Raw genomic sequence first — 19,314 nt, forward strand, 5'->3', positions numbered from 1 at the left:
AGCCCTTGCAGAATTCATTCAGAATACCAAATTCCTAATTAAAAGTCAAAGCCATGTTTAGCTGGATTTATTCCAATCATCTACACATTAAGAGAATAATTAGGGAAATCTTAAAATACAGAGTTTACAGAATCAAAAGTATCAGTGACTTAGAGAAATATAAAGTAAAATTAAGGAATGAAGAGTCTGGGGAATTCATCAGTCTTCACTCTGAATCTTCTATTTGGTATTATTGTACTTAATTTGTTTTTATGGATCACAGAATTCTTATTCAGTATTTGAATCCAAACTTATACCTCAAGCTAAAACATTGTGGAAAGAAAATAACTTCCCAGGACTATAGAAAAAGAAGGAAAAAAAGGGATGAAATTTCTCATGGTCATAAGTTGCCTTTCATCTGTTGCAGAATTTCATTAACCAGTCTTCTTCAATACAAAGTACGCATTATTTCTCCTGGGTTTCAAAATGCAGGAATTGCTTATGTGAACACACTTCCTTAACTTTTAGTTTTTGAACAGGCTTGATTAACTAGACCTCTAAAACATCTTCGCAGACCTATTTACAAAGGATTCATACTAATTACCTGGTCTCACTACAGGGTTCCTACTCCTGCCATAGTTTTACAGTCAGGGTACTGAAGAGCACCCTTAACTCATGACTAACTTAATTTCAAAGGGAAAAAATATTCACAATCTTTCCTACTAGGAGTATCAGCCAAAAATTTCAAAAATATAGCCAAACAGAATTTGAATAATTCACAGGTTATTTATTTCCCTTTTTAATAAAGAATGTGTACCCAGAAGAGCAGCCAAAGGAGTAATTCCACACTAATGACACTGCTGATACTTTTGAAAAGCCTATCAGCACCTCCAGAGAAATTCTATACATAACTATAGGTATACAAAAAACCCCATATATTATTTATTTTAGATATATTGTTTATGATTATAAAGATAATTAAGATTATACAGTTATGTATTATTTATAATAATAAATCTGAAGTAAAATTACATGATCTGCTTCGAGAACTAAATTTCACTTAACCATAAAAAAAACTCTTACATGAGCAATTAAATGATAACCAAGTATGGCTTTATAGTACATGAACAACTTTATGTTACTGTACCCTCCAAGATAGTTTATGAATTAACAGAAGAAAGGCAAGCAGCAACACTGAATTCGTGCATTTGTTGCACAAGGACATGGATACTCAAGCAGCCTATAACATGTATAGGGAAGCAGCATGTATAGCTGGACTGGGCTGCGGAGTTACGCACTTGCCTATTTTAAAGCAGCTTCCCCACATAACTGAGATGCCAAACTGAGCCATGAGAAATATGAGGAAAATACTCTCCTTAAACAAACAAAAGACTTTTAGCATGTTTTTCTACACTGATTCTTTCACTCACTTGCTGAATTACGTCAGGATAAAGCATAGGGAGTCTCTCTGCAATGAGGGCCAATCCACCCATTCCTGCAAAAACTTGCAGTGGAGACTGAATGGGACAGGTTTCAAGAAGCGATTCATCTAGCACTGCATCCATACACTCATCCCCAGGACTGATGGCTTCATCTTCAGGGCAAGGTCCCAGTAAATCTGCATGTTCTACAAAAAACATAGGGGTAAAAGAAATTAATGCATCATCATCAATATTGTGTTTATTTCTTTGTCCTCACTTAAAAGTGTACTTCAAAAGTAGCAGTTCCTTCTTAAGCAAAAACCTGAGTCAAGAACCTGAAATGAATGAGGACAAGAGTATCAAAAGAAAATAAAAGTATTCGTGGTACCTTTTGCCAGTGATGGCAGATCCATGCCATATCTTGGGATTATTTATACAGCGTTACATGTTAATTATTATAATTTTATGTTTTATTAGAATTTGATCTATGCCTTCAAAATTTTGTTAACTTTGGAAGTATGACATTTTTTAACATTGTCTTTTATCTAGGAGGTAAGAGTAGGTTTGTTACTCTCCGATAAAGAGTTCATAGTTGAAGAAAGGAAAGATAACTTTACTTAAATTAGTCTTACTTTTTCCTCAAAAACGCTGAACCAGACTTTTTCTTTTCAGTTTCCCCTTTCCCATCATTTAACTCACCATTCATAAAGTCCTATCACCTATCACTCACCACACCTATCATTCTCACATCTCCTCTCTGTGACATGTCAAAATACCCCTCTGCCAAAGCTGTGAAATTTAATTCTATTCTTCCCCATAAAAAAGATCAAGGTCTCTATTTTTAACTTTCTACTAGCCTCCATCCCCCCAGTTTATGACTAAGCACTGTAATACTTTGTACAACAAAAAACGCAATCATTTTACACAATGATGCACAGAAGTTGTATATACGGAACCCTAACACAATTAATTTTGCCAAAAATTAACCCTCTGCTCATTACCACAGGCATAATTCATAGTGAAAATTCAATTTATTTCATCTAAAGAATCTGTATTGCAGATTATTTTGTTAAATACTATAATGCAGTGGTCCTCAAAGCCTTCACAGTATACCCACATCAAAAGGCAGCATAGGTCAAGTGGTCTCAGTATCTCTTTGCTGTGAGCAGTCTGACACTCAGCTGAAAATCCACGATTATACTTAAAATGTTTGTATGCACACACGCTATCATTTACTATATACTTGTAAAAACACAGAAGCACATTAAAGCATAATTCATGCAGCTATCAAAAGTAATTTTTTTTTTTTTTTAAGGTTTCAACCACATATACTTTATCTTTTAAAACCTTTTCTTCCCCAGTTTGAAAGGCAATAGGAAAGAGCAGGTCAGTCGCTATCCTAATTCTCAACTTTTAAATGTGCAAGAAGCACCAGGTTACAAGGACATCATGGAGATGTTGTGGGAGGAGCACATTGCTATGGAGCAATGTGATCAAACTATCGGATTTAATAAGCTCAAATCAGGGCTACGTAGGAGCATGTACATCAATTCTCCTTAATTCAAGCTGAAGGACGAGAAATAGAAAAGGTCACATACACTTCCAAAGCAGGATAATCCTTGTAAGAAAGAGCCCAAACATAACAGATAGTAGATGAGGTTGCCTGCAAACATGCTGGACTCAGCAAGGGACCACTTTCCGTCAGATGTGTGGAGGATTCCACCACGTTAGGCTGAACGTGATTTACAGTTTGATTGCTTGTGATGACATGAATTGATCAGACCACGAGAAAGGTTAGATTTCCTTGATAAGGAAAATTTCAAAATAAAGATTTTGAAGGAACACTCACCCCTCTGTTTTACACTGTTTTACAGTGTAAAAAGCTGTAAGCCCTCCCGAAGAAGGAAAAGAAGAAAATAGACACACACAGATACTCAGAACGCACAGAAAAATCTCTAAGGCCAAATGCTTCTCTGCAAAAGACACTTGAAAAATATGTTATCAGTGAGTAAGGGTATAGGCATATCTTTTATTATGAGTGCAAATATAATGCTACTCCTTTCACATCTTAAATATTGTTGCAAGGAGTTACACTTAAGTGTGCTTCTCCAGTACTTGCTTTAGTTAACCTTCTTATAACCCAATTTAAACCATTTCACCTCCATGAATGTTCTGCAAGTTTTCAGTGAAGTCATGCACTTCAGCTATGGAAAACTACTGATCTCAAACAAAGGCATTGAAGCACACAGAAAAAAATATAAATAAATGACACTTTTCCTCAAGTATAGTAATAGTAAATGCAGCTCTAGAGACACCATGTGAAGCCGCAAGTGAGGAAATACTGATATGTAAGAATGATTTCTATAGATACGAAAAACTAGTCAAGAGAAAGCAGTAGCACTAACCTTCGTAACTGATGAGTGGTGATTGTGAGACATCTGAATGTAACTAATATTTTGCTCTATAGCACCACAGATCAATGGATTTGTAAAGACAAATTCAAATTTTCAGAAGTATTAGTCTCAAGTTTAAAAAAAAGCGCCTAGTAACTTAATAAAAAGTTCAAAGAGGACCTTCATGTTTTCACATGCAACTCTACTACTAAACTGAAACTCCTCTAATGATTTTTGAATTTCATTCAAATAGAAAAATATTTATTATACAATTATCATTTAAATAAACAGCAAAAGAAAACAAAAATATTGTTTGAAAGAGAAAGGCCTCTCAATAGTGTGAGAGATCTGTATACCCAGCCATTACATGGACTCATGAAATACTTAGCTCAGACCAGATAGCAAGGAAATAAGACTTTTTTTTTTTTCAACTCTTCTTTCTGTTTCTTATCTTTTCTAGAAGGAGATTGATCTATTAAGTGAACAGTTTTTACAAGAAGCCCCTGTCTTAAAATAGCCAAATGATCAACTTTGTAATTGCATGCTGTGCCAGCAGGCTGGTGATCAGCAGATCACCTTAGCTTAATTTCAAGGTCCCATTCCTCCAAGTCCTTCCCTAAAAGAATGATATAAAAATATTTCAAAACAGATTCCTGGGATACAGCTCCTCCATCCCCTTTCCCCAGTACTATGAGTAAGTGCACAGCAAGCAATTAGAAAAAACCTTAACATAAACCAGACCATATTAGAAAATGTTAAAAGTAATGTTTTTAAAAGCTAGAGTTACAAGACCTGCTTAGATGGGCTTGAGAATAATTCCGCTTTTCAAAGAAGCATTTAAGTACCCAAGTTGCCGCAATAAAAAATTTCACAGGCTTCTATAACTCATATGGTTTCACACAGTTCCTGCATTACTTAATCTGCCCTGGTTATCAGCACAAACACTTACTACAGAGAAGTGGTATACATATCAAGAAATAAAATACACAGTATCTATACAATCATATAATCATATCATATACAACACTACAATGAAGAAAGAAAAGTGAAACCAGAACAATCATATTGGTGCATCTTACAGATACAATCTAAAACATGCAATGAATTTGTTCTTTGTCACAAAGTTTAGCACTTGTCTTGTAGAGAATGGCTCAGGAACATCATCCAAGAAAATACAGAAAACTGCTGTTTCTTACCAAGAAAATTAAAACCATTTTTGTCCAAAATAAAAGCATTTTAAAAAGGAAGATACCGAAACAGTACGAATACTCACCTTTTTCTGTGTGAAGACGTTTAAATGAGTCTGTTTTCGATAAGCTTGGATCTGAGATGACTTTGGAACCAAGCTTAACTGTCAAATCTATTGACCGGTATCCTTGAGGGAGTTTACGGTCATACAGCAGAGTCAGAAGCTGGGCAAGTGTCATTTCAGCTGGTAACGGTTGGCCTAGACAACAATGGCATCGAGTCAGACAGGAAAATTACAACTGGGTTATTTTAACATGTATGTCAGGTGCTGTTCATTACTTGTACCACAGATGCCAAGTAGACGAAACATTCTCTGGCTCCAAACTAAGGCTTTAATTTTAACGTTTGTTCTCTTGGGAAAAGGGCTCCCATCAGTTTGCAACCAGAAGAACTATGCCAACATTCCCTAAGGAATGGTCTCCCTGTAGTGAGAGCCCAAGCACTTGGCATATTTAATAAATGGCTAAGGCTGTAATTTGATGTGCATTTTAAGCCTGTCCCTTACTGTTAAACCCCACCCCTGCATCACACTTGAATTGTGGTGGCATAAAGGTGTGTGACCATAAGGTAAAATGGCTGAAATGGAAAAAAGTGGAAAACAAAGAAACCTGCAATTCTTCTTCAGTCCTTTAGTCCCAAGCATAGCTCACTACTCTTGTGTTGAGACACAACTCAGTAAGAAAAAGTGAATGGCACTGCCAGGAATACTTTTCTCAGCAGCAATGGGGACTTGAAATGCACACGCAACACAGCCCAAACTGACTACTCAAATCAAGATTTTGGCCACTCTGTTGTTTACGAAGAATATGTCCATCCCTGAAATTACAAGTTACTCAAGGCAGAAGAATTTTTCCCTGATAACGAGTAAGACTTAAATGTTTTAGAGTTGGATCATACAATACACTTAGCATGCCTATTTCATCTTGACTGTGGTTAATCAAGTAACACTAGTTCCAGGAAGGTCTTTAGTAGCAACCTGTTTCTTCAATGGAAGATGGTGTCTTAAGAAATGAAAATTAAAAATTGTCTTGCCACTGTGCAACTGAAGAAGTTTTCTGCCCTTTTTTTCATCACTGATTCTGCTTTCCATGGCTTCTTTTTTTGTAACAACTGGCTGTTGCGCAATACATGTGATCGACCAGATCACAAATACAGAATGGTCTACATTACCACTAGTAGACAGTCAACCTTTACCAGCTAGATACTGAAACAGGCACTGAGTTTTGATCTCCTTTCCAAAATAATAGCATTAACTGTATCAATTCTAGATATTTTAATCCTAGTGTATGATCCCTCTCAAAATTGCCAGAGGACAGCCTCAAAACCAATAATTCTGCAGTAAGTTCCAAATTTAGTTTTTTATTGGGTGAAAATCACTTTGATCAGAAGTTTACCACTTAATTCCATTAGCTGGTTCCTTGTTTTTATACTATAAACCAGGTAAGCTCTTCCACATAATATTGAAGTGTTTTACCCTCCCTGGAGGTATTCAAGGAGCGTGTGGACGTGGCATTGTGGGACATGGCTTGATGGGCATGGTGTTGTGTGGTGTGGGTGTTTTTTTGTGTGGTTTTGTTGTGGTGGGTTTTTTTTGTTTTTTTGTAATGGTTGGACTTGATGATCTTACAGGTCTTTTCCTATCTTAGTGATTCTGTGATTCTGTTTCACCCATGTTCCCATTCTTTATCCCTGATTTAAGGTTAAGAATTCCAGTCACACCAATATCTCTCTATAGGAGAGAGATCTCTCTCTATGCCCCAACTACAACATTGCCACTGTCAAGCCACTATGATGTTATAATGCTCCACTTCCAGTTGAAAGCTGCTACCCAACCCAGAAGTGCTCTACACTTCAAGATGTACACTTCAAGATGCTCAACAGAAAGACAAAGATGTCCATTAGCATTACATCTACTTTCTGATGACATATCAGCAACTGAAAAAGACCATAATTATTAAGTTTAAAAACAGTTAGTAAAGTTACCTGGTAGAAGTTTATGGTATAGATGAAAGACTGGAACACTAATGGTCTTGCTGGAAGATTCTCCTCCTGAGGAAGACGTACCTACTTTATCTGCCATCACTCTTCCTCGCCTTGATGGTGGACGTGGAGGGGTGGATGAAACAGCTCTTTTTGACTGAGATTTCAAACCTAGTAAAGTAAAAGTATTCAAAGTCATTCTGGTATTTAGTAACTTCAGCTAGCCGAGATGCAATGTACTCAATACCTACAATGACAGCAAAAAAGTCAAACTTTTCAGCACTTGCAAATTAAATATCAGAATAGCATTCATGTATAAAATATATTTGGATATAATCCCAGTATTTTTACAGTTAACAAGGCTGTGCATCCTCCTTGAGCCCCAAACACAAACCAAACTGTAACTGTACTAGGTCATATCACCCACAAAAAAAGCAAAAAATACTCTGATTCTGCTCTTAAACATAGTTAAAGAGCCTGTCTAGCAATGGGCAGGTTTAGCAACTTTTTTAGTTTTTTTTTTCAATTGAAAGCAAGAAAGGCAAAAATTTCTAAACTGACAGACATTTCAGCAGCAAACAATAGATAACAACCACTTGTCTGGCCTACGAATGTGACTTCAGCTGCAGTACTGACATGAGCACATATGATGAAAGGTGTCTTTAAACATGCTTTTAAAGTTGCCTAGGCCAAAACCTTCAGAGTAAGCACTACATGAAAATTAAAAGGCAGAATAGGAACGTAAAAGCTTACTGAGCTTATATAGCAAGACTGCCATGTTTTGGGACAGCTTAAGTTGACTTCAGGTACAGTGAAATTACATTACTATCGCGTACCCTTCCACACAGGTGACAGACCAAGTAAAAAAGTCAGCAGGTCCATATACAAAGATTCATACAACTACTGCCTCATAATCAGCTAAGAGCAGCTGGAAAACTAACAACATCCATACCTCAAATGCTATGATACACTCTGGTTTCAGCTGATCAGTAGGAGCAGCTATAATACGCTACACATTCTCCAATCATCTCCAGTATACTAAACTAGCTTGTCTCAGGAAGATCTGTCTCCAAATACCATCTCTACTCTCTAATAATTTTACCAATAGGGAACAAGTTAAACAGTGGCTGCATGAGGCTCTGAGGACACTAAAAAAACCCCCAGAATAGATACAAAGATAAAGACAAAAGAAGACAAGATTTCGCAAACAGGTGGTAAAACCAAATGCAAATGAATTAAGTTTAAATGTAAACTCGTTTACTCAACTGGAAAAAATACAAGCAAAAAGAAGGAAAAACTTAGGTCTGCTTCTTTCTAAATAGGGAATGGGCTATATCAGGCAGTATGATCAGAGATGCAACTGGGATGAGACATGGCTGACTATGCTATGCCCTATCTTCAAGCTTGGTATATTACTTTTTTTCTTCCCAGATTCTTTATTCATGTTTTAACCCTTCACTTGGACCTATTAATATTTTAGATCTTACCAAAACATGTTTACCCTGTTTAAGTGGCACCTACTGCAAATATCTTTCCAGATAAAGATGCTGTAATTAACAATCAGCTGTGTTGCTTTAAATATATACCAAGTTCCATGAAACTGCTGCCCTATTGAGCACTTGAGTTTAGAGTTATATCTACATCTAAAAACCTGAAATAAAAAGCTTAAGAAATATTGATGCCAGAAGTCAATGGAAATCAGCATCTCTTCACGCTCATGAAGTGTAAGTGAAATTGAGGTAGCTCAATGAAGGCAGAGAGCTAGATAGAAAAAGGGAAGTTTGAAGGTCACTAATCTCTCTCTCTCACACACACACACCCCCCAGAACTTCAAACCAAAAGACAAATGATCTCTACAGCCATCATCTGAACTGTAATCTTCTAGTACCACTGCAAAATTAGTATGTACAATCTATAGCCTCCACAGCAGTTTTTTGAAGGAGAAGGGTTTACATGAATGATTTCAGAAGGATCTTCCCATTAGTTTTTAGAAGGTGAATGCTTTGGAAGAAAATCCTGTATGTGTGGTTTCCAGGTGGAATAACACGATTTTATGCTTACGTCTCCATCTGACAGTTTTTAGCAGAGTACCACCAGTTGTTATGCAAAGTATATGGATTCTTTTATTTCCAAAGCATATTGTGGGAGTAGGTAATCAAACTCTGATGCACCAGCCACTGCAAAAACGTAGAGGTAGTAATACCCACACCACGGTGATAGTACACAAATACTAATATATTGCCATAAAATCCAAGCTTCAGGTATGTCTCTACAGAATCCTGTAAAATGCACTAGCAACAGCATCCACAACATGTCACTGACACACATATTTAGGTACAAATTTGTCCAAGTATAATAATCGGCTACAGGCAGCAGTTCTACCAGGAATCAATCTTTGCTGCCTAACAGCCAGTTAGATGAATTTGGCACTACAATTTTTCTAACCATCATTACTAATAAAAAGAATTGTTGGTAGATATGAGTTCCTTCCCTCCCCCGCCAAAGTCTGAAAGATCCACTTTTCAGAAGGTGGAAGAAACAAAACATACCAGAAGCAACAACAACACTATAATTGTCCTGATATCCATTTTCTGCTTTAACTTTTTCTTTCTCTTCATAGTTCTTTTTTTCTTTATCTTCCTTCTGTTCATTAATTAGCTTAGCTGTGATACTCGGTGTATCTATACAGGGGAAAAAAAAAAAAAAGAGGAGAGAAAGGCATTTCAAGATACCAAGTTGATTTTGTTACCATTTCTAGGCTGTTAACAAGGCTATTCTCAACTATTTTAGTGGCTTAGAGTTCCATCCCAGGCAGTAATAGTCTTGTAAATACTTATTAATTAAGGCATCATAATTCTGGTCCACTCTTCCCCCAAAAATCTGTCCTCTGACAATTTAGAACTGTAACAACTTAAAACCATTACCTGATGAGTCAAGTGCATTCATGTTAAAACACCACTGCAACCAACCAAACCCAAGATCAAGCAAAATAAACAAAACCAAAAAACCCCACTAATCAAAACAAAACACCAAAAAACCCCCAACAAAACAACAACAACAAAAAAAACAACAAAAAAAATCCTAAACTTTTTTTAAGGACACCTACAGACTTATTTAAATAAATTGTTGTATTTAGGTCTGGGTAACTAGTGTTATATACTGACTCAATTTCAGAACTGGCAAGTAAGATTGTTCCTTTGTAATTGGAAGATGTCTAAAGTAGATTACACATCCAAACCTTGTGCTGTTTGCTTAAGTGAACATTAGATTACTGCAGTGCAACCATTTTGGTTCAATCATTAGCGTAGATCACAAATATCAGCAAGCAACTACTAAATCATTGATTACTGGTGACAATGGATCATTTCACACCTTGTAAGGTACAACACTGGCACCAAAATGGCCAAATAATTCTCTAATTGCTTCTGAGTAGTAACTTGTTTCCACATAGCCACAGCAGCCTTAAGCTATAACCACAGACTCAAGACCTAGAAGTACCATCCGGCTACCTTTAACGGTATATCACCAGTGGGTGAGATGCTGAAAGAGATATGGTTTGACCTTCTGGGAAATACATTATAATTTGTGCCTGAAGACATTGGTTATGTCTGTTAGACAGTAGCGCACACCAAAAGAAGATAGAGAGTGCGAAACTGCTGCTACTCAGGACCCAACATTCACACACACACTAGGGATATATATAGGTATATGCCTTTTTTAAAAAATTTCATTATTATTATTAAACTTCAGAGCTGCACTAGTTTGGTCCAATGGACTGAATGCCCATTTATTGCTGAAGAATTTAAAGTTCATTAATAAAATTATCAAGGAAGCTTAAGCAATGGTATTTTTAATACTCAGGTAATACCCAGACTTGTTCAATTTTCCTGACCAGCCAAGACCAGTAACTTAAGACTAAGGTGAATGAAATACAAAACAATGGGTACTCGTCCTAGACAATCCTATCTGCTGTGATACAGCACATTTTCTTCCTATGGTGAAGGGATGTGTGTAGCAGATTTAGCAATGATTTTAGACACCCCCCACCTTTTTTTTTTTTTTAGGGCTAGGAGAAAAAGTATGAAATGAACATGCTTACTGTGATTTATTTTTGCAGAAAGTATGACACAATCAATTTGAGACATTAACAGGTTAGTTAAGAAGAAAGAAGTTAAGCCAAGGGACAGCCTCTGACACAGGATCTTCATGACTTCCTATTGTTGCAGCGATGGCAGTTTTTTCTTCCTTTCCACCCCCAGTCCATCCCTTCTCTCTCCCTGTCACCCCAAACACACAGTTTACTCTTCATATATTCAAATCTTCTTTACTATGTCCTAACCATGGACTTCATGGAATGATATACAAGTATCACAAAGCTTTTAATACAATCAGAGAACTCACATTAGATGAGGGATGGAAACATAGAAGAACCTGAACTTTTCCGGAATTAATTCTTCCAATTTAAAATGAGAGTTAAGCTGAGGAGTAACGATTCCACAGCAAAAAAACAAAGTTATGGTGCCCTACAAAGTCAGCATTTGATCAATTTCAATTACAGGCATTACAGTACATCACATCATCACATTCCCCTCCCCAGTCCCTATTAGCACTGGCTATCAAGTTGACTGCAATACACCACTAAGGCAGCTATTCAGCACAGTTTATGTCACTACTCAACAACTGATCCCTACCTCATACACAATGACTACCCCACCCATTACAGTAATTCTGACCATAAATTGCACGGAGATCTAGAAGACCTTGGTCACATTTCACACATGACTGTGTCTGGACAGTAAATGAATACAGAATTCTATCAGAAATAACAAACTATTGCCTGATAAATAAGCATCAAACATTTTTCTAGGTTTCACTATTTTTTAATTAAAATCCCAAAGCACATCTTGTTCTGTCTAGTGTTCTGCCAAGTATCTTTGTAGTACTTCTATCACCTTGTTAGGTAACATACTTATTGCCCTCATGAATTTATTAACAATTTTCAGTAGATTTTCAGTAGATATAAAAAAGCAATAGTTCCTCTGAACTCCATGAAGATCTGCTTCAGAAATGAAAGATGATCTACAGAGTTCCAAAAAATTACACCTAGAAATATATCTACATATAAGTACATACATACCTAGTCAGGTATGTGTGCAGCTAAGTGCACACACTTCAGCGCACATCTGCAAAATGGCAAAATCATAATTGCTGTGATGATCTTTGACTTTTCTTTTCTATTACTGAGAACCACATCTTAAGACTAAAGAGGAAGTGCTGGGGTGTTTTCCTTTTTTTTTTTTTCTTTTTAATTAAGCATGCTTAAAACCAATTTTTGAGGTAACGTGACCAAACAAATTTTGCTCTATTTCTCACCTGAGGAGAATCAACTTGCATCTTGCCTGTTTTCACCTAGAGAGCTCTGGCATGGACATGACACCTTTAGCGTGAATTCTAGTCTTTAAGTACATTTTAAAAAAGATCACTAACCCTAATCTTTAACATATAGCTCTATTTTATGAAGTATTAAATAAACACTGAAGTTCAAGGTGGGATTCATTTTAAGATTAAGACATTCAGGTGTCGAAATTCGTATTATGGTCTGTGGAGGCCTGGTAAATAGAGTCCCCTACAGAGGGGGATTCATCTCTCCATATATATTCAACTAGTATAACTGAAAGTACTGAATTTAAAAAAAACTAACAAAAAATTCATGCCTTAACATTATCCTCTCATTGTATAGAATTTTAAAATTAACCTCTAAAAGAAAATTACAGTTTTCAATCTCCATTTAGTAAGCAAACTCAAATGCTTATATAATAGGCAAAAGCATAACCACAGAAATTAGATGGAGCCTTCATAGCCTTTTCATAGCAACACGATTTCATCTCCATCTTGAGATAAACTTTTAAGTTCCAGGATATTCAACTCACGTAATTTGGGAATATTTAAGTGACTGGCAGAAAGAGAGGGCATTTTAAAGACTGATATTTGCAGCATCATTTGTATGGTCTTGCAAATATCCCATGAGGGATTTGAGAACACATTAAAACTAAAAAGCAAACAAAAACCCCCAAAACAACCAACCAACCAAAAAACCCCCAACCAAAAAAAAGAAGAATGAAACAAAAACCCCACCTTCCCCACCTGAGTTTTAGAGCAGGAAAAAGTAGTATTTGACCAGTATAAGTGCATTTTACGTGGAGCATATAAGGCATATGCAAAAGCTTACAACTTAAACCACTGTTTCATATTTGGCAATTACCGATGAACACTGCAAATAACAAAGTAGACATACTTGGTTTATGCGGGTTTTTTGGTTTTGTTTCTTGGGGTTTTTTTGAAACTGTATCTTAAAAAAACCCAAACAACCAAATATGAACTATTGCAAACTTGCCTGACACACGATCGAGAACCTCTGCTAGAGTTGTTGAGACAGGCAAATGAAGAGTACGAAATTTGTGTCCAGCTCCATACATTGGATGTTGAATTACATGACTAGTAGCATTAATTCTACCTTTGTACAGCTGAAAGGAAAAAAAAGTCAACATTTAACATGACTTTAACATTCAGAAATAAGTTAAAACACTAAGTTCTTATAAACTCACCTCAGCAAAATAAAGTTACATCTTTTGTGTGCTAAAAAGAAAACTGACATATCCTTCAACTTTGGAGGCATACAGTAAAAATGCATCAAATTAGGACAATTTTAACTTTTTACCTCAAAAGAATTTGCTTCGAAAGCCTAGAATATATTTAGGATCAGAAACAATATGATATCATATTTGTTTTAAAAAACATGATCATTTTATATAGCTGTATATGAGAGAAAAATTGAGTGTCTGAGACTTGAAATTATTTAGGAAATTAAAACTTGATTCTGAAATTAATTAATTCTGAAATTAAATAAGGAAAATCACAATATACTTGGAGTAGAGAAAGATGTCATTCTCTATTTCTCTGACTTGAGGATGAATTTTATTCTAGATTTAGTATCTACTTTTTGCTATTATGACGGATAACTAAGTCACTACTAGTTAAAACATTTCAAGTATTTGAACATAACATATTTTAGCCTGAGGCCTGTTTGCATTTTGTATCACTCTTTGCAGAAAAGTCTGTAAAAAGTTACTGCAAGCAATGACAGTGCACTGGTCCCCTTCCTCCTATCAACAGGAGAACTGTTTACTAATATTCACATACAGAACCAATTTATTGTTGTGCAGTATTATCAAACAAATTTAATACTTGATGACAATCAGAATTCAGCTTATAAAATACAGGTTTGGTAAGAACTTAAGAGATATAAATGGGGATCCAATCTTTGAAAGGTTATGTTGTTGGATATACTAGCAGTATATGCTGCACATCCACACTATTTTTACGGTCTCTCTCCGGATGTTAGAATCCTTTTCTCAGTAATAACAGCCAGATTGTTTCCTGTTTTTTTTAATAGAAGAAACTGAATTATCTGACAACTTCTTTTCAAGATATTTTTTCTGCTTTTACATATCTAATAACATTCCGTAAAAAAATGTTCTATGTAAAACAACTTATTACAAAATTGATGTTACCTTCACATTACCAATGGCCATGTTAACAATTCATCACAACCAGGTTAAAACAAAACATTTAAATGTTGGTGCTAAAACTGTATTTGTTCCTCCTTTTCCATTTTATACTATCTGAAGCAATTTCCCTGTCATGTATCTCATGCAGGACTTTACTTCTGAGATGTAGTAAGAAGAGCAGAAACCAAAGCAGAAAATAATTTTTCCTTGTATGGGAGTATCAGATCTTTTAAAAACCTCTGTTTTTCCTGTATTTCTTTATTCACAGCCTTCAATTAACAGCATAGCACTTCAGTCATTAATTATAATTCTGTGTTATGGTGAAGCATGTAGAAGTATAAAAGCATACATCTGCTTTATCAATTAATTCAAGTATTTGTCACTCAAGAATTTATTCATGGTGTTTTGGCTAATGCTGAAGGATCCCTGCCAATTTTGAAGCATCAAAATGACGACTGTTCCCCAATGAAACTGATAATGAAGAACTGCTGGAAGGACTAGAACTTGTATCTGTATTTGCTGCTAATGCGTAAGGATACTGTTAAAAAGTCTTACATAAGATATTTCAGTTGTCAGTTCTTTCAGAAGCAGTATATTTTCAACAAGATGGCTTTGTCTTACCACAGTGCCTTAAATTTTCCTTTAAAATCTGAGTTACAATTCATCAACACATTCCTTTCCAAAATTCCACAATGTGTACAGTAGGAAAAGCTGCCTTTCAACATTTCAAAGTTGAATATATCCAGATTTTTTTTTATTTTTTTTAAGGCTAAATTTATTCTGTGTCCACCATACTGTTATCGAAAATTCTTACTGGACATGGGGATTGAAGAAACAAAGTAACTTTCTCATCCTCTAGCATCAGCTGCAAAAAAAGCCTCCTAATAAATCCTGAAATATTTCCAGAGGTTGGGAGGTTCCCACGCTGAGGAGAGGACTGGAACAATTCACAGAGAACCTGGGAAAGCAAAATGACACCAGATTTAAAATATTTCTATATTTAGGTCCCTAAAATGTAGCTCTACACAGCCATAATAGGGCAGTGTCTAAGATCTACCTTCCAGTTACCATTCAAACCAGATCAGAAATGAGCACCACTGTAGAAAATACCAGCAGCAAATAAGGTTTTTTTATAAAAAAGTTCAAAATACTGACTACAGCATCAAAGTAGTTGTAAACATGTAGACTACTCAAGAAGATAAAAAACTGAAGATAAAGTATTTAGAAAAATAGCTTTCAAATTCCTAAAGCAAAAATTTCCCACTGCATAATGCAGTATTACTACTGGCCATTAACAGAGAACTGTACTGATTGCTTTACTGAAGTTTACCTGTTCCCAGGGCACTGTCATTCTTAATGTTAAAAAAAATATTTTTTTAATTATACTTTTATTCAACTAGGTCTGCAAGGTTAACAAATGTGAGTAAAATAGTTGAATTTGCATTAGGATGCCCAATGCAAAGCCATATTCAGCAATAAACCACATTTTCCTGGTCACAGATTGCACAGGGTATATGCTTGTGCAAGCAAATTTATCAGGAAACCTCCTTAACTTACTAATATAAAAGATGCGTATGAAGCTTAATTTCCAAATTCCATTTCAGAAGAGTTTAGACCTATCCAATTAAACATAATATTTTGGATTTTGGTCTAAAGTTTATTCCTCTAAACCAAGAGGAATACAAATTCATACATAGGACTGCATGGCCATGCCAAAACATTTTTATACTTTTCAAAGTCAGACCAAGAAGCTGACAATCTTAATACAAAACTTTTCCAATCAATGACAGCTTAGAAAAAGAAGTTATTTTAAAGAAAAAAAGAGTAAAAAGTTTTAAAAGCTGGCTGTAGTTATTAATAAAGGAATGAAAACTTCTTTTTTTTTTTTTTCCCTCTCACCTGTGACATAAGCCTCTGGTTATTAGGATGGCAAGAAATGCACTGTAAGAAGAAAGCAACTGTTGCATTTTCAATTGCTGTCCGCTGCTGAGTGGTCAACCCTGTTGTTACAGTTGAAGAAAGCAAGCTAGATCTTGCACTGGTCTGTTGTGCTGTCACATTGTGTCCTCCAGAAGTAGCACCAGAATGGCACAACAGAAATAAAAGTGCTGTCCATAATGGATTGACTTCAGAGCCACCCAACCAATCCTTCATCATGTGGCTGTTGCCAACTTCTGTCAAAAACCTGAGAACAGGAGCAACCAGGTCTGCTGTGATAGGCATTTTATTAAAGTGCTGTGGAACATGATGCCTCCTGAGCCTGTCCTGGGTGATATCCATTGATTGTGCAGTGCAGTCAGAGCTAGAAGTATGGTTAAAGCAAAAACTAGCAAGACTTCTTACAAGCAGTGAAGGCAAACCTGAGTCCAATAATTGCTTGATAGCTTCAGGAGACTGAGATGAGGCAGCAAGAGTAGCCAGGTGAGACTCTGTTAGTGCAAGAGGGGCTTGTGCGTTTTTAGAGTCATCTGTTAAAGATGAACTAAGGTCCTGCTTTTTGCTGTCATCAGTCATGGACAGTCTGTGTTGACACTGCATTGGAGGAGGAGTGATACCCATCCAACCCATGAGTAAGGAAAAATAATTTGGGTGGATGTGGCACATTGAGCAAAGCAAACTATCAACAGCTTTCTTCAAAACCATGTTGCAGGGAAGAGACATCGACCAGTTAAACAGTGACCTGTAGAAGACAGAAAATCATGTCAACACGTAGTTTGCCACTCACAGTCCCTTTTCTTCGTTGGTTCATAAAACATCTCTCTACATTCACGATTGACTATTGTAAAAGCTGTTGTAAACCACACTGAGCTGAGCCTGAAAGCCTCATTTGGATCACAGTATCAGCAGGACATTTGTTACCCAAAAGGCATTCCTCAATCCTATGTTTAAATTTCTTTCATCATACTGTATTTAAAATCGAAATAAGCTGACTTTTCTGGCATGCTGCACATGAAAGACAGGATTTCAGTCTTTTGACAGTTGTCACATAATTTATGCATGATTGAGACAACTGCAACCTCTTTGTGCTTTCAACTCTCCAAGCTGCAGCTACTAGGATCACACACACGTGCACAGACAGGCTCATTTACATAAAACTCTCTTAATCCTTTGTAAGAACTGGAAGTGTTTTAACATGTTTCCAAAATTTTTAAAGTTTATTTTATTAGAGTTCTACCTAAAGATGTTGCAAAAAAATGAAAACAGCAACAATCTTGTTGGTTGAATGATGTCACCCTTCCTACCCTTATTCAACCTGAACTTAGGACACAAGTAAATAACAGAATCATTCCTCAGAGATACTAAAATCCCATCTACTTTTGAACTCACTTCCATGCAAATACTATGTGCTTGAATGCTAATCAAGGCACATGAATGCAAAAGCTAATTTAGCTCCTATTACTCAGCTTAAATTTCAGAAGTGGTATTTGTAAAATAGTGAAATCATAATTTCTTCATACAGACTTGTTCAGAGTAGGTGAAATATTTTTAAAAGAACCCACAGTCTTCTGAACTGCATTCACAGTACCATGACACCATACATAAATTACATTATCTTAACCTTTACATACACAGGTGAACGCACACTTTGTGCCACTTCAATGTTAGGTTTTTAAATACGTTTGGATGTATCATTACACATCACATTCCCATTTGAAGACAAGGATTGTTTTTCCCTCTTCTGGATGGAAGTGTTATTGTATGTTTAGTCTATAAAAGTCTATAAGAGTCTATAGAACAGAATGTGGGTCTAACCAAAAGTTAGCTTTACCACCAGTCTAGTGACTGACTGATAAAAAACTCTCTCCCAAATAAAATGTTTAAATGTTTTGGTCATCTCAGTGACCAAATGACCCATAACTTTGGGAAGACAGTCACAGTTTCCCAAAGTTCACATATAATAAAGGTACACTTAAAGTCTTCTCTAACTATATCTTCACACAATCCTTGTGCCAGAATTTTCTGTGTAAGTTCATGCTCTATGAAAAATAAGATTCTTTTCCAACTAGATATTAAAAAATAACGAAGGAATAGATTAGTATCCATTGGCCAAAGCAGAAATATTGACATGGAAAATGGGGATGATGGGAAAATACATCTAAGAGAAAAGTCAAATATCACATGAAGGAGAAACTAGGATTTATAGCTAGAATCAATGAAAATATTTCAAAAGTTAAAATATCAAAGAGGATAAAGAATACACATGAGAAGTTATTTTTATTAGAAGAACTATCTACCCTTATAAGTCTGACAATAATCCTTCTATATTTATTAAAAATGTATTTTATAATTTGCTCCAGATGCTGGCTGATATGAATTACAGTTTTATTTGGCAGGATGTAGAGGAACAGGGCTATATTGCAACATTCATACTAGGTACAATAGTTTTATCAGTATTCCTTCATCTCATCCTGTGATGAAAACAACATACCCTCCTCCAAAAAACAGGAATTCAGTTGTGAAACCCACTTTTATATTAGTATAAATCTAAATAGGCTATCCCACTTTTATATTAGTATAAATCTAAATGGGCTATCCATTTTAGGAAGTCTATTTTTATTAGAGTTCTTCCTTTTCAAATGTTAAAATTGTTAAAATCCAACCTGAAAAGGTATTTCTGTTAAAATGTATTCCCGAAAGGACTGATTGACCTGCAATTTTAAATCCTTACATTGATTCCCAAAATGAACAAGCTCATTTTGAATTAACAATTATTTATATGACAGT

At 35.7% G+C, this 19,314-nt stretch overlaps 1 protein-coding gene across 1 annotated transcript in view; it reads right to left on the reverse strand.

The window, feature by feature from the left end:
• Window positions 1-19,314, reverse strand: part of BIRC6 (baculoviral IAP repeat containing 6) — a 193,425-nt gene that overhangs the window by 67,921 nt on the left and 106,190 nt on the right. Inside the window, exons 55-61 of the mRNA XM_059835694.1 lie at window positions 16,489-17,269; window positions 15,404-15,547; window positions 13,416-13,545; window positions 9,571-9,702; window positions 7,025-7,192; window positions 5,067-5,240; window positions 1,410-1,606 (exon numbers count right to left, since the gene is read on the reverse strand). Of these exons, the coding sequence (XP_059691677.1) occupies window positions 1,410-1,606; window positions 5,067-5,240; window positions 7,025-7,192; window positions 9,571-9,702; window positions 13,416-13,545; window positions 15,404-15,547; window positions 16,489-17,269 (1,726 nt within the window). The remainder of the gene's footprint in view (window positions 1-1,409; window positions 1,607-5,066; window positions 5,241-7,024; window positions 7,193-9,570; window positions 9,703-13,415; window positions 13,546-15,403; window positions 15,548-16,488; window positions 17,270-19,314) is intronic.

The sequence above is a fragment of the Gavia stellata genome, chromosome 2, assembly GCF_030936135.1.
Source record: "Gavia stellata isolate bGavSte3 chromosome 2, bGavSte3.hap2, whole genome shotgun sequence".
Lineage (NCBI taxonomy): Eukaryota > Metazoa > Chordata > Aves > Gaviiformes > Gaviidae > Gavia > Gavia stellata.